The 15,868-nt window shown below is 35.8% G+C and overlaps 2 protein-coding genes across 2 annotated transcripts; one reads left to right on the forward strand and one right to left on the reverse strand.

Moving 5' to 3' along the window:
- Positions 1 to 1,769: 1,769 nt before the first annotated feature.
- On the reverse strand, positions 1,770 to 11,967 carry LOC133518298 (programmed cell death protein 10). The gene is made up of 5 exons (XM_061851971.1): positions 11,660 to 11,967; positions 11,340 to 11,517; positions 10,361 to 10,493; positions 4,602 to 4,763; positions 1,770 to 3,810 (listed from the first exon to the last, which is right to left on the reverse strand). The coding sequence occupies exons 1-5, from the start codon at positions 11,729 to 11,731 to the stop codon at positions 3,726 to 3,728; spliced, it is 630 nt and encodes a 209-aa protein (XP_061707955.1). The 5' UTR covers positions 11,732 to 11,967; the 3' UTR covers positions 1,770 to 3,725.
- A 1,869-nt stretch (positions 11,968 to 13,836) lies between these two features.
- On the forward strand, positions 13,837 to 15,853 carry LOC133518300 (actin-related protein 2/3 complex subunit 5-B). The gene is made up of 3 exons (XM_061851973.1): positions 13,837 to 14,113; positions 14,737 to 14,809; positions 15,079 to 15,853. The coding sequence occupies exons 1-3, from the start codon at positions 13,974 to 13,976 to the stop codon at positions 15,316 to 15,318; spliced, it is 453 nt and encodes a 150-aa protein (XP_061707957.1). The 5' UTR covers positions 13,837 to 13,973; the 3' UTR covers positions 15,319 to 15,853.
- The last annotated feature ends 15 nt before the right edge of the window (positions 15,854 to 15,868 follow it).

The raw sequence follows: 15,868 nt of genomic DNA on the forward strand, positions 1-15,868 counted from the left end.
GAGGACCCGCGCAAAATCTCCTTTTTATACGAACGTAGTCCTGCTTTTCTTCCCTGAATATTAACATAATTTATTATAAGAGTTAGTAGTTTATTATAAGAAGTAGTAGTTAAAAATTTGTATAAAAACTGTTTATCGCTCCTAATTTTTACAATAATCAAAAAAAAATAAAAAGGCAAACGTCCCCTACGTTATAGCTATTGTTAACATACATCAAATTATGTAAAAATATTATCCATAATGTCAATATCCAGAGAGAAAAATGGGGACTACGTTTGTATGGAGAAAAGGCCGTCGCCTTTCCTTTATAGCAAGTGTCTTTTATGACCCAACATCAACTACCAAAGGGTCAGCGAAGTATCACGCCTACAGTGTTCCATCAAGTAAAGGAGTGGTTGATGACCAGCTGTCCAACAGCGGAGTCCAACCCGTTTTTGAGTGCTAGGAATTTTATGCAGATGTACAGTCAGATGTATACATTTTTACTGTAAGCTCAATCTATACATACAATAACATAATTTGTGACATTATCTATGAAGAGGGAACTTATTGTTGATGGCGCTTACGCCGCACTGGCGTAGCGCGGCGTTGTTTATAATATGGGAGCATCGTTGATAATGGCGTAAGCGCTACCGAAAATAAGGTCTCTTTTTAGGGTTCCGTAGCCAAATGGCATAAAACGGAACCCTTATAGTTTCGCCATGTCCGTCTGTCTGTCTGTCTGTCTGTCTGTCTGTCTGTCTGTCTGTCTGTCTGTCTGTCTGTCTGTCCGAGGCTTTGCTCCGTGGTCGTTAGTGCTAGAACGCTGAAATTTGGCATGGATATACAAATCAATAAAGCCGACAAAGTCGTACAATAAAATCTAAAAATTGAATTTTTTTTAGGGTACCTCCCCTACACGTAAAGTGGGGGTGAATTTTTTTTTCGCTTCAACCCTAGAGTGTGGGGTATCGTTGGAAAGGTCTTTCAAAACTAATAGGGGTTTTCAAGAAACATTTTTTGATAAAGTGAATATATTCGGAGATAAACGCTCCGAAAGAAAAAAAAAATGTGTCCCCCCCCCTCTAACTTTTGAACCATAGGTCCAAAAAATATGAAAAAAATCGTGGAAGTAGAGCTTAAGAAAGACATTAAATGAAAACTATAGCGGACATGATCAGTTTAGCTGTTTTTGAGTTATCGCAAAAAGTTTTCCCTTCATAGTAAAAAGACTTACTTCAATTAGGTACTGATTATGCAAATTTGCCTATTTGTTTAACTCGGGTGAAAGGTACCGTTTCATCCCTTGGTTAACAATTTACTATACTTTAAGCTCCAGTTTAGCTTATTGTGACGGAAGAGTAACTACGGAACCCTACACTGAGCGTGGCCCGACATGCTCTTGGCCGGTTATTTTAGATAATGTGACATTATTTATAGAAAATTAAATATATAGATAATGAATGTAGAAGAGACAAGATATTTTTATTGGTTTTTGAGATACGAGCAAAATACTGAAATATTATACCTTTCCTCCCTCCCCGTCGCCGGCTCGACCCACCCTCGGGGACTTTTAGTATATTTAATTATTTCAAAAAATAACTGTACCAATATGCAAAACTATACAAATTATTACCTGTTGCGGTCTGATTTTCTTAATTTCACCACGCTAGGCTTAGTGGTAATACCCGAATAGGCAAAAAAAGCTAAAATGACGACACTACGAGACTAACGGAAAATATGGGAATACTAGTTAGCATGACAATGTATGGTTAAAAGAAAACATCAGGTAAAAATATTTCTCTATTAGTTGGGTATATCTCCAGAACAGTGCAAATTAATATAATAACATTAATTTTATAAACATTTTCTATATCTATAATACTAGGGTAAAGTACAACAGTCATAGGTTATGTAGAGTATTAGCAACACGATGTATACAGTCACGTCTAAAAATATCGATGCGGACCAAGTGCCGAAAATAAGTCGACACTACCTTAATACTTGAGCAATAAGGTCGTGTATACATATTTTGGCACTTTGTCCGTATCGTGACTGTAGTCACGATCGGTATTTATGTATACACCGTGCTTTTATTGAATTCCGTTAACTTCGGGGTATGGGTAAGAACGTGTAAGGATACTAAATGCTTAATATTAATTTTTCTTTTTTAATAGATTTTTTTAATTTTAAGTTTGTTATTTTGTAATAACAAACTTAATTAAAAAAAATAAAGGCTGCATATAGTGTTGTTGTAGCACGGGCATTACATTTAACTCAACCAAACAATAAAAAAAATGTGACATATTAATATAATTTCGAACATCGATCGTCCGAGATTACCTAGGTACTTACGCTTAGTAGCAAATGTATAAACTCGTACTAAACACTAATCAATGTGTAAACAGGCTGTAAGGCAAGTGTACACCCTTGTAAGGGCCTTATCAGATAAAAATAAATTCTTGTTAATTAGAATACCGGTGTCTTTGAGAAAGTTACTTAATTTAAGCTCAGAAATGCACCCTTGAAATTAACGGAAAAAAACACTATGTTTAGTGTGACATTTGAAACACAATAATAATATTACGATGGTAAATTGTTATTGGTAGGTACAATTTTAAAACACAATTAAATACGTCTAACTGTACCTATGCATTATTTGTATAATAATTACAGACTACATCTATAAATTTAAATACAAATCATATTATTTTTTTATTACATAATTATAATAGTGTATGCATTTTACTGAAACACGAACCGAATGTAAACAGTCCAATATCTAAAAATAACTATGAATTTACGTCATTAGGGTACAGAAACCTACTGTAGGTAGACTACTATGTATGTTTTTTTATTTATAATTATGGCCTGGATGCGAGTCTATATACGAAAAACCATAAGCATTTTTAAATTGCAATTTACTAATTACGAATACCTGAAAGCCACCAGACTTCGCCCAATATAGTTAAAAATTTAGCAATCAATAATAATCTACTTGTAATAGGGCTGATTTAGACGGCACGCGAACTCGCATGCATTTTTAGTTACATTACGGACTATTGCGGTTACAAACAACTCGGCCGACCGATCAAATACCGCAATGTAATGATAATGACACTCGTATGCGAGTTCTTGTACCGTATAAATAAGCCCATAGTTAGTCATTTTGTCATTTAACACGTTCAAACTCCCAATCAATGTCAATATGGCAAAATTATTTGAGTGCTCTTATGTTAAGTTTACATGCCTGTGGAGACTTGGCAGGCGTCCACGACCACAAGCTCCAAGTCTGTACAATACAAACACTTGGACTGGCTCGAACGCCATTTACACCCTTGCGAGTGCGGCATTGTATTCCGGACGTAAACGTACCTTTACACTTTCCCAAAATGCATTCCACCTGGATCCCACAACATGTATTTTACATGCTTAAAGCCAGGGAAAGTGTTTATGATAATCATTAACTTGGCAGTCAATGATTAACTCTATACTACCCATGTCTTAAAAACTTCAATGCCAATTTACAATTTTTGGCGACTGATGTTATCAACCCTAGCTGTAAAACGATTATTTTATATTAAGACCGCACATGAAAAACAAAATTCTATAAGTACTTATAATTTTTTAAACTTTTGATTAACTAGGTATTTAACCCCATATCCATTTTTATTTCATAAGTAATTAATACACTTGAACGGGAAGATTAAAACAAATTAGTAAATACTATTACAGAAGTGATAAAGTTATTCAGACTTATTTTTTACTGTATATAAGATTTGGTTTGTCTGGTGGATCAAATAAAGAGCACTCACGAACACAGCATTGGCCCTGAAAAAGAGACATTTCAATATTAGGTAAATATTTATTCTGTAATCATAAAATTAATTAGATCCATCCCTTCTGACCTTCGAGCAACACCGGCTTCCGACACGTCGTTGCTCGAAGCTTCTGACAGATGTGAATCAAACTTTACCTTGTTTGTAATTTGACTGATTACCTATACTTACTACAATTACAGCTTTTTATTTATATAGATACTTAATCATAAATACTACAAAATATATTGTTGGCGGCGGAAAGAATTTCTTTAGTTTAAATTACTATATTACCATGGTCGCAATAAAGTATTATGATTATGATTATGATTATGACTGAGACTGTTCAAACCAGACATTAATATCTTAAGCCGAAAATAACTACAAACGATTTTATAACCAATAAAACCTTTTAAGGATTCCAGAGGATACAACGCGCAAGAGCAATTTAGGTGACAACAGCTCTAAGCTTATTCCCGACCTTGACCTGGCTACTCTTTAGCCCTACTGACTTTCTCTCTCGGCTGTAAATGTCTGCCTCAGGACATTTGGCACACTTGATCAAATAAGTCAAGTTTTAAACATCAATCCATAACTAGTGGCTCTGTGAGCTGTAGAACTCACAAGCGTAGCTTAAAACTCAATACATTAGTTGGGTTTTAAGCTCCGCCATTTTAAAAAAAATCCGAAAACTGAATCGACAATGTAGAGGAGAACATCCGGACATACGAAATCATGTTTGCCCAAGCTAAAACGGAGACCTTCGCTAACGCTCGCTCGGTCAATAATAAAAATGGTACTTACTGTCCCTCCTTGAAGTACTCCTTCAATGTGTTTGAAAACCTTTTAGAGTATTTGACAAATTCCCTTTTTCTTTGTTCTAGCACTTGTTTGCCGGGACCAGGGGTATATTGAGACACCTCATTGACAGCATCCAGAAGCTTCTTGATAGCTGATGCAATCTCTCTGTAACAAAAAGTGTATGTATAATATAGTTTTGTTAAATACAGGCTTCTTTTTCATATTATTTCCCCTCTGCCAAAAGTCTTTGCTCAGGGTACCTATCCATTAAAAACTACTTAATTAATTTTGATTTCTTTAATCTATTTCGTTGCGAAAAAAGCGCCGTTAAATTTTGGGTGTGATAAATGTATTGATATATCCAATTTACATAAAGATTGAATATTGTTTCACATTTAAATATTTGTTTGCTTCTCATTACAAAATCAATTTAAAGAAAATATTAGATTGCTTAGTGCAAACATTTTCCACATCTCATAGTTACATAGGATAAATGGTCTATTACTGGCCTGACCTTCCAATAACAGGACACCTTATACTAAAATGGCTAAAATAATCATCATCATCATTGGCCTTCGAGTCTATTACAGACTATACAAGCAGTGTCAGGCAGGGCGACAACGTTTTTCATGGCTGTGTAAGCCAATACGGGAGCGGCAAACACGCCCACAAGCCTGGCAGTTGTAGTTTGCCCCTGCCAAACAGGTGTCAGGCTGATGACGCTTGGCCCGCTTACTTGCGAGTGTCTTAAGGTGGTTCGACTAGGTTACCCAAAGCTTAAACCTCACTAGATGGCGCCACAATTGCAAATTTTGAGTTTGAATTTTTTTGTGGAGTAGTCTTGGTATTTCTATACTGTAAATTATGTTTAGCGCACTCTTTAAATAAATATTGAACTATTACAACAAACATTGAACACTTCATTGTACAAAAACTACCCCTTAATGTCGACAGAATGTTTCTTGACTCTATTTCTAAGTATCACTCACACATTCAAACAGTCTTACTGGGATCCTTGTAGTAGACAATTTGGCACTGCGTGAGTAGGCTTCAATAGCGTTGCGGTATGTACGTGGAAATACATGCAAGAGGATGTGGGTTCGAGACTCATTAATTTATTTTTGTTATCAGTATTATCAAGTACCTATTATTAATAAATTATTTTATGAGAAATATGAGCGTTTTCCATAAAAATATTAAAAATCTGATTCTCACACATCATGATATTTTTGGGTTCTTCCAACTCAGAATCACTAGCATAATCAATCCTCGTGCTAAAAAAACCCGAAAATTTGTATTGAAATTTTAGTTTTACACTGAAATTTCTTTCACACTAAAATGTGACGTAATGCTATGGATATTTTAGGATATCTTTTTTTAATGCTAAGGTGGAGAAGATTCTAAGTAGAATGAACCTAAGAAAGTCCAAATTTGTAAGTCAGATTTTCCGGTATTTTTTTCAATAAAAAAACGCTGTTTTGTTCTAAAATTAAAGCAATCACTTACTGCCCAGCCTTTAAAAAAGTAGGTACTATTTTACAGTAGAATTAAAACATTTTTTTACCATACATTTAATTAAATTACAGTGAGTTACAAAATTGCATGGCCTTCTATTTATAACCATTATAAAAAGAAATGAGATATTTACCATGTTTGTTTATATTATTGATTTCCCGATATTTTGACACAACTAGAAGTTTCACACAATGCCTAGAGATAGAAAATTATTTATTTATTTTATTTATTGTCAATTTCATTCAACGGATCACATCATATCCAATTTATGTGTTTATGTATTGCATTGTTTTCTACCTAGTTGGTTATTAAATTCTGTTACTGCAATAATCTTTATCTACATAAAATATACCAACGAAAGTTTAATAAAGTATATATTAAAATGAAGTACACAAAATCAGGAATTAAATATGACAATATCATTCAAAATCGCCTCCTCTGGCTTTGACACAGGCCCTCAAACGACGAGGCCAGTCATCAATAGCGGCACGCACGATTGTCATGTCTAATTCCGTCACTGTCTTAATTATGGCCCGCTTGAGGGAGTTAAGATTTGTGTGGGGTTTAGCACAGGCTTTTTCCTCAATAACCTGCTATATGGCATAATCCAGGGGCTTAAGGTCCGGGCTGGAGGACGGCCAGTCTTCGTGGGCAATAAAGTCAATTTTGTTCCTTCGAAACCAGGCTTGACTTGTTCTTGCCTTATGTGCAGGAGCTGAGTCCTGTTCAAAGATCCATGGCTGGTTTTGAAATAGGGTGTGTCTTAAGGGCTTCACTATTGGTTCGAGAACGGTTTCCAGTTTCCGGTTTTCACACCTTTTTCACAGAAATGAATCTGTGTTAGCCCTGAGTATGACACACCCAAAATCATGTTTGGCGGGTGCCCACATTTGTGCATCGCAATAGGGTTGTTTCCATCTACAAATCTTAGGGCATAATTGTATCCCAATAAATTCTTTTGGATTATAAGAACATGTTAAACTACTTTTAGGGGACCTGTAATGACCATATTTTTGTAAATATTGAATTTAAAATATCTTTTGGCACACGTCACGTGACCAAACTCGTAACGTCATTGAAGATTCTGATGACGTCACAACTCTCGGATTGACACTGTTGACAGTTAGGCGATTAACAACAAATGATAAATATCAGTTGACAGTTCGTATCTTCTACGTGTGTATGTAGTTATGTGTCAAACCATAAACTGTGACGTCACACAATTTTCAAAGAGCGTTTTGGGCGCGAAAGCATCTGTCAAAATATATTTTGTTAATTTAACATATTTAAAGCCGTTTTTAGTATAAAAGCTGAATTTTAAGGCAACTTTTAGTTAATATAGAAAGTAATACAAGCGTTTCAAAAAATTGGAATACGATTCTCTTTTAGGCCCCAATTCATTATAGATACGACGAGATAAGCGTTATGTGTGGTATATAATTATAGCTCACAAATCCACCACATTGTCATTTTTTATTTTTTCGGTAGCATTTGTTTTAACGGAAATAAAGAGGTTGCAAATCGAGTAACAGAACTTCAGAACAGATATCATTTGATATTTACCAGTCGCTTTTCGGTGAAGGAAAACATCGTGAGGAAACTGGACTAATCCCAACAAGGCTTAGTTTTACCCTCTGGGTTGGAAGGTCAGATGGCAGTGGCTTTCGTAAAAACTAGTGCCTACGCCAAATCTTGGGATTAGTTGTCAAAGCGGACCCCAAGCTCCATTGAGCCGTGGCAATATGCTGGGACAACGCTAGGAAGAAAGAAAGAAATCGAGTAACAGAACTTAGTAACCAACTAGGTATAATAGTTATGATGTAAATGTCCATATCATGTTGGAGTCATATATGTATTAGCCAACTAATTATTCAAGATCAATACACTTAGCTCCCTTAGGTATTCGCCTAAGTACAATCTCGGGCAAAATTGAGTTTTATAAAAGTGAACTAGTTTCTAGGTCATATTTTCTATGAATTGGTCATATTTTGTAGACTCCAATTACAGTTACACTTTTCTTGGTTTTTCGCGGACCAGAATATCGATGATTTTTGTAACTTGATTTAGACGTTGCTATCATTTTCAAACCAAAAACACATAAAATCACAATTCAGAACATGCGGCAGCGTTGTTTTCTATCAAGTACCTCAAGCACCAGGGCGGCTACCGGGAAAATCGAAATTCGTAAATTTCGGGCATTTTTCTCTGTCACTCTAATTACGTCTTAGTGAGAATAAAAGAGAAAGATCCCCGCAATTTGCGAATTTCGGTTTTCGCGGTAGGCCCCAGGTCCTGTCAAGTTTCAGCAGTGTTGCCAGGTGAGCGGAAGAGAATTATCGTATTTGAGTGTCAATATTATTGTACCGTTGAAAAAAATATCGTACGCCAATCAAAAAGGCAGCCCCTAAAAATGTCTAGCAAAATAAGCTTAAATTTCGAAATAATAATAAAAAAAATACAATTTTCGTCTAAATTGCGCAAAAAATCTGTTTATGTTTGTGTATTTTTGGGATAGACTCAAACGGTATACAGGAAATTGTGATATTTTAAACTTTAAACTTACATCAAGGAGCCGAACACCCAAAAGATACTAATTTTAGCCTATATCTGACAGAAAGTGTCATATTTTGCTTCAAGTTACTAGACTTTTAAGGTGGCATCATACAAGGGCTGAAATTATAGTACTTTAGTGTACGATAATGCTCTTTGGAACATTACGTCATACCGGGGCCCAAATTATCGTACATGTACGACAATTATCGTACGCCTGGTCACACTGAGTGTCAGTGTCGACAGAGTCAGCTAAAAACGCGTCAAACATCGCAACGTCGCGCCGATGGCCGCCCGAGGCATGGAGTGGCAACGTCGCAATGTATTTGTACACGACATTTGTCACACACACATGAGTAAAATTTATAAAAATATACCGTTGATTATTGCATGATTTCTGTATGAAACAAAGTTTTTCTATTAATTTAGCGCAAATGAATATTCGAAAGTAGATAGATGCGCAACTATTTATGTAATAATATTGTGTAATTAATTAAAAAATAGCGATTGTTTTTTGTATGAAAATCGAACCACCTTAAACCAATTTTTTTTAGTAGGGTTATTGTTATTGCGCTTGAAACCATCCAGGGCTAGTTTTCGTCCACTTGACGGAGTTGCTACAAAAATTGCGAAAAATTTGAAAATAAACCTCACAATTTTGGTCTTATTGTAATCCTTTATGTCTAAACAATAGATCTGTCTACATAAAATAGTACATTACGATACAAGTGCGAAAAATAGGAAATTCGAAACGAGTGGCGATAAATTAAAACACGACCGAAGGGAGTGTTTTAAATCGACACGAGTTGCGAATTACCTATTCGCACATGTATCGTACAACGTTTTACAGTACATATGGCCCTTTAAATGTTCGACACAGTAACGTAATATGCTACTTCTCGCACTAGTGCTATAAAGTAGCCCCATATGTACTGTAAATGATATTTCGCAAGAAGCGAATTAAAAATAAAACTATATTACTTGCAGCTTCGCATCCATGCCTTTCAGAGGTCATAAAATCAAGAAAAATAAAGTTCAGGCAGGATATGTTCATGGATAGTTTATGAACTGTTCTAGCTATTTTAAATTATGTTTTTAGCATGTATGTATATTTAGATGTATAATAAAACCAAAAGTAATTAGTTTAATGAAATCTTAGCGAAATTTAGTGGAGGAGAACTAACATACCAATTTTATAAAGTATTGAGTTGTCGTCCATGGACTGACAGAAGCCCAAATAGCTAGGTCAATTCTTGACAAATAATGATAAATTTACAATTAAAACTCCAAAAACTCAGAAAATTACCAATTTTATAAAGTATTGAGTTGTCGTCCATGGACTGACAGAAGCCCAAATAGGGAATGCAATAACTGGTCAAATCCTATAACTGTTTATATAATCAGTTATGACCAAAAAATTACTGATAATTGATAGATAATTTATCATTTTTTGTCAATTCTTGACAAATAATGATAAATTTACAATTAAAACTCCAAAAACTCAGAAAATTACCAAAATAAAGGTAAAGTGGAAGTATTCATTTCTTAACAATACACAAAATATAGCAGTTTTGCATATACCTTGGACATGACACTCAATGATTATTATAACATTTGAGAGTTTATAGCTATACATTTTATACTTTATTTGTTATTTAATTTCTTAGCCCAATATTATTTTGTTTCCTCTAACATACTTAATAGTTTCCAGGAATGTTTTTCTGTCTGTTATTTCATCAGGAATGCGGCTTAAAATTTTCTTCAATGCGGTAGATTTCTTGTTTAACTCTTGGAATGCCTCTTCAGACCTGTTCAGCCTTAGATCAGCACCTGTAATTTATTCAAATACCATAATTATACCTAAATCATTTAATGAAATTAAAAGTTGTAACTGTGTAGTATATATATTAAATACACAAATATTAAATAAAGTCTCAACAATTGAGTGCTATGTTCTAGACTTTAATCTCCAAACCAATATGGCATGATAAGTCCCTGTAAACATAACTTTGAATATATTCCAATAGTTTTTTTTTTATAAAATAAGAGACACTTCTATATTATAAAAAAATGCATTTATTTGAGACAACATGGTCCATATTTTGATAGCATGTCATAACTCTTCAAGTGGCATATGTCGTTTTTTAGTTATTGGAATTTTGATTTTATTTCAATTAATTTTGAAATTTAAATAACATAATTTGTCAGGAGCCTACCACTCCAAGGGTCAACAATAAAAAAGCTATAACCAAGGTATTGGTATTGGTACGAAAGAAAGTATTGTTTTGCTTCTGAACCTCAGGTTGGTATCTGGGGGCACGGCAGTGCCCCCACCAAGTCGAGCAAAAAAGCACGGCCGTACCATCCTTTTTACAATTGTCCTTTTACAAAGGCAATTTCCTCATGCACAAAACAGCCAGTTTAGATGTGCCTCGGCCGAGGCGGCACACTCGGACAAGGAAAATTCACGCACCGCCTCCGCCGAGGCACATCTACACTGGCCGTTTTGTGCGCGTGGAAGTTGTCTCGCGCATATGCTCGCTTTGTGTGAACCCGCCTATTCAGAATGAGATAATTCTAAATAGTTCTAAGGTCATGTCAAGGTACCTAATGTTGAAGCAGTTCTATGTTGTCTAGACAATGTTTTACCAATAATAAAATAGAAATAATACTTACATTCTGATTCCGTAAGAGCTCCCTGCAAACGCAGTAAGCTCTCATTCATATTGACAGGTATATCAGCTCTTCGCATTATCCCGGCCACCAAATCATAATTAAGCCCTGGCACAGCAGCCTCCGCCTTGGTAAGAGCTGCTCGTAATGTCTGAGACGCGCCCAAATCATATTTTTCCAACTGAAATATAAAACGTAGAAAACTATTTCGACAAGATAGAGGTACCTATGGTAGCCTTGAAGCTTATCAACATTAGTACCAGTGATTAGCATTATCGCATACGTTTTCATGGTACCTATCTAATTAATCAGTTTGTACAAACCTGAGTTAACACAGGACGAATAAGAACGGGCAAAACCAAAGAAGTGACAGGCAGTTCATCGCCCATTGTCATTGTGGCAAAGTTTAGGGTTTTAAGATGGGCGAGTACAACAGTGCTTTTTGTAGCACTCGTTGGGCAGGTAAATAGCAATATGCACAGGACACAAATAGAAAGTACAATAAACAATAGAAATAGCTTCACACCACATCACATACACAACTTGATTATTTCACAACTATTTGACAACACCTATTCTAATTCTTTTTTTTTTTTTTGGATTTTATGGCCTGGTTACGAGACCTTTAAGCCAACCTATTCTATTTCGATGCAATTCGATGTCATAAAAGTATTGCCAGTTCAATGATTATGCAAATTACAAGTGATTAAACGTCAATTTTCGACTTTTACACAATATAAATCAATTATTTAGGTATGTATGAAATACTTGGTATTGAGATTTGAAACATTACTATTATTCAGTTTAGCTAATTTCTATATGATAATAATTCCTTTTTTTTTTTCATGAACGCAACGCCTTTCAATAATTTTGACAGCTGTCAGATGGATTGTATTCCGTGATTTATCGGTGTATCTGGGGGCCTACCGCGAAAACCGAAATTTTCGCTTTTACTCTCACTAAGACGTAATTAGAGTGACAGAGAAAAATGTCCGCAATTGACGAACTCGATTTTCGCGGTTATAGCCCTAAGGGCCTACCGCGAACCACGTTCGACGTGTTGCCTCCCTGTCACACTTACGAACCAATTTAAAAGTGCTACAGAGAGGCAACAAGTCGAACGTGGTTCGCTGTAGGCCTTTTGAGGGCCTACCGCGAACATCGAAGTTCGCAAGTTGCGAACATCTTTCTCTATCACTCTAATTATGGGGGCGCCCATTGGAGTAAAAGAGAAAGATACCCGCAATTTAGAATAGATAAATAGATACATAGTGTATATATCTAAAAAAAACATACATGTAAAATAAAATGTCCATTGTCAAAATTGTTATATTTCATTAAATCATTATCTTTAAACTGGTAACCACGATATAGGTTTAAGGGCCCTCCACACTCGTGCGTGAATCGAGGCGCGAAGCCGTGAACGCGAGTGTGGATGACCCTCGCGTCGATTTCGCAGATTGTTCACGCCTTCGCGCCTTATTCCCCGTTTTTTGTTGGTATTTGGCCCGCGTCAAAGGAGACGTGAAGCGCGAACTTGCAAGACTCCACACTCGCGACCGCTTCGCGCCGCGATTCGCTCACGAGTCGGTTAATCTGAACTGTCATAACCTTCTATGGTGGCTACTTGTACTATGTGTGCGAAGTTGATCAACCAAAAATCAATTTAACAGTTCCCGGTTTGAATCAGTGCCTTGCCGCAAACTAACCATTCGGCGCCATCTTGCCGCGAACCAAACTGCGAAATCGCCGTGAAGTTGTGCGAGTGTGGAGTCTACGTCAACGTCGCGGTATGTTCGCTCCGCGAAGTCGCGCCGTGATTCAGGCGCATAGTCTGGAGGAGGCTTGTCCTTCTATGGCGGCTACTTGGTTATATTGGGTGCGAACTTGATCAACCAAAAATCAATTTGATAGTTCCCAGTATGAATCAGTGCCTTGCCGCAAACTAAATCCGATCAGTTGACGCTTCGGTGCCATCTTGCCGCGAACCAAACTGCGAAATCGCCGTGAAGTTGTGCGAGTGTGGAGTCTACGTCAACGTCGCGGTATGTTCGCTCCGCGAAGACGCGCCGCGATTCACGCGCATAGTCTGGAGAGGGCTTTAGACTAGTGTGGAGACCATCGTTAATCTTAGGCTTTAATCTTAAGATTTTAAACCTTTACTGTAAAAAGAATATCCTGTGGTTGCAACGTAAAATTGAAATTGATATTTTTATTAATATTATATTATATTATTTGCGAACTTCGGCATTTGCGGTAAGCCCTCTGGTTGAGTATGGGTTGAGTGTACAATAGTACAAATCATGATCAGGGGTCTTTTTTAATTTATTTTGGTAATTCAAATTTGCAGATTTTGCTTTCAAACATAAACAAATTAAGAGAGCCATTTAATACTAGTTACTTTGCTCGTAGTCCATGAGTCGTCAAAATGATAAAATTTGAGTTCAAATCGGACTCAATTTATCGGATTGACATCTGACGTGTTCACCAGTTTCAGTTTCACTCTTGACTTGACATTTGGGCAGGGTGCTAAAAACTAAGTGAAGTTTATACTGTTCCTTTAATATGTTATATTATATTATTATTGTTTAATTAATCTCAATAATAACATACTTGAAGTCTAAGAGAAGAGAAATCATGGCTAAAAATACCTCCAGTTCAGCTTTTCGAAAAATAGACATCGATCAATACAATGAAGACAACTTCAAAGAGGATGAAGCCGAGCAAGCTATGCCCGCCGGCCCCGATGAGGGGGAAGTCAGTGCATTATTGAATCAATATCCTTTTCAAATAACGCAAATGTATAACAACAAATTTCACCTGAATAATTGTTTTAAGACGCGTGTCCATATAGCTTCCATTTGTTTATCTTTTACTCTGAAGTGGCTATGAATCATCATTAGATTTCCTTATGCTTATTCTGAATAACAAAAGCTCACTAATATAATCAATGTTACGCCCCATGAAACAATTATTTTATATGTCATTAGTTTAAGTCATTCAGGTTCTGTATGTCGAGTTTGTTTCTATGGTGTATTCCCATAATTATAATAAATGGGCACAAAAATGTTGTATTAGTATGGGGTAAAATATTCAAAGCTTTAACTCTAGTTCCATTTAAACCTTTTATGTTCATGGTAGGTTTCAGCACTTAGGCTTACAGTTCCATAGCAATTCATTTAAGGCAGGCTGCTATGCCATGACCAGTGCTACATTATTGATAACATGGGTAGATAGCAAAAATGCATGTAAAGGCAAAACAAAAACATGTTGGGATTAGCGCTATAATATGGATTAATTCATAAAAAGAGTCAATTAGGTTAGAGAACTGACATTAAAATAAGTATAATGTTAATTTACAATTTTATAAAAAAAAAGTATTCCATAACTCATAATATACAGGAAAATACAATGAAGCACTCAAAACAGTTTTGGACAATGCCCCATTAGGGTCTTCCAATCAACAAGTAAAGGTAAGTAAAGCTTCAATCTGTTTTTGCAAAAATTATAAAATATGTCACATGGATAGGAACATATTAAAGGAAAATGTTATTTCCTGATATAACAACTAGTGGAAGCACATATTCAACTGGAATGTGTGAGAGGAAAAAAAGAGGACTATCCAACAAGACACTATTTATATTATATTTGATAATAGAAAATTATAATTTGAAATTACTTCCTGAACTGTCCACTGAAACTAATAAAGCATTATGTTAATATTTTGGTTTGTATATTTCAGGACAATGCCCTTACACTCACATTAAAAGTGTTGCTCGCCATTAAATCTGCACAAATTGAAGATGCCGTAGCAAACCTATCCCAGGACGACATTGACATACTGATGAAATACATCTACAGGGGCTTCGAGTACCCATCTGAGGGATCTAGTGGGCATTTGCTCCTTTGGCATGAGAAAGTTTACAATGTGGGTGGCACTGGCTCCATAGTGAGAGTCCTGTCCGACCGTATGAGAGTTTAGACCAAAAAAACTCCTAATACCTATCATTCCACATGGTAAAATTTTTCAGCTGATATTAAATTTTAATTAAATATTATTGCCCCTCTACCAAAGGTTCTAAAGTAGGGTCATGGCACACTGCGTTGCGTCCAATTCACACGTCACTGAAGTTTGAGCAAGACAATGCTATGCGCGTATTATAGCAACATACCGCTTGCACGTCGCTCGTGCGAATCGGACGCAGTGTACCATCCCCCATAACAGCCATAAAAAAACTTGCATTTGTCACATTGTTAAATTCCCTGCCAAAGCGATGGCACTTGACCATGGCGTACCATATCTATACCTACTTCGTTTCCCCAGTGGTTATTAATTTTAATAATATCATTAATTGTCACTAATTAGACAGTGAAGTAAATTACATGAGATCTTGCGATTATCTAAATTCTATTTAGATTGGTAATTAATTATTTGTCAACTCCTGATTACTGATGGAATATATTTCACCGTGTATATGTGTATATTATACATTCTTAATAAATTAAATTATGTCTTTTATTTGAGTTTTGTA

Source organism: Cydia pomonella, chromosome 5, assembly GCF_033807575.1.
Source record: "Cydia pomonella isolate Wapato2018A chromosome 5, ilCydPomo1, whole genome shotgun sequence".
Lineage (NCBI taxonomy): Eukaryota > Metazoa > Arthropoda > Insecta > Lepidoptera > Tortricidae > Cydia > Cydia pomonella.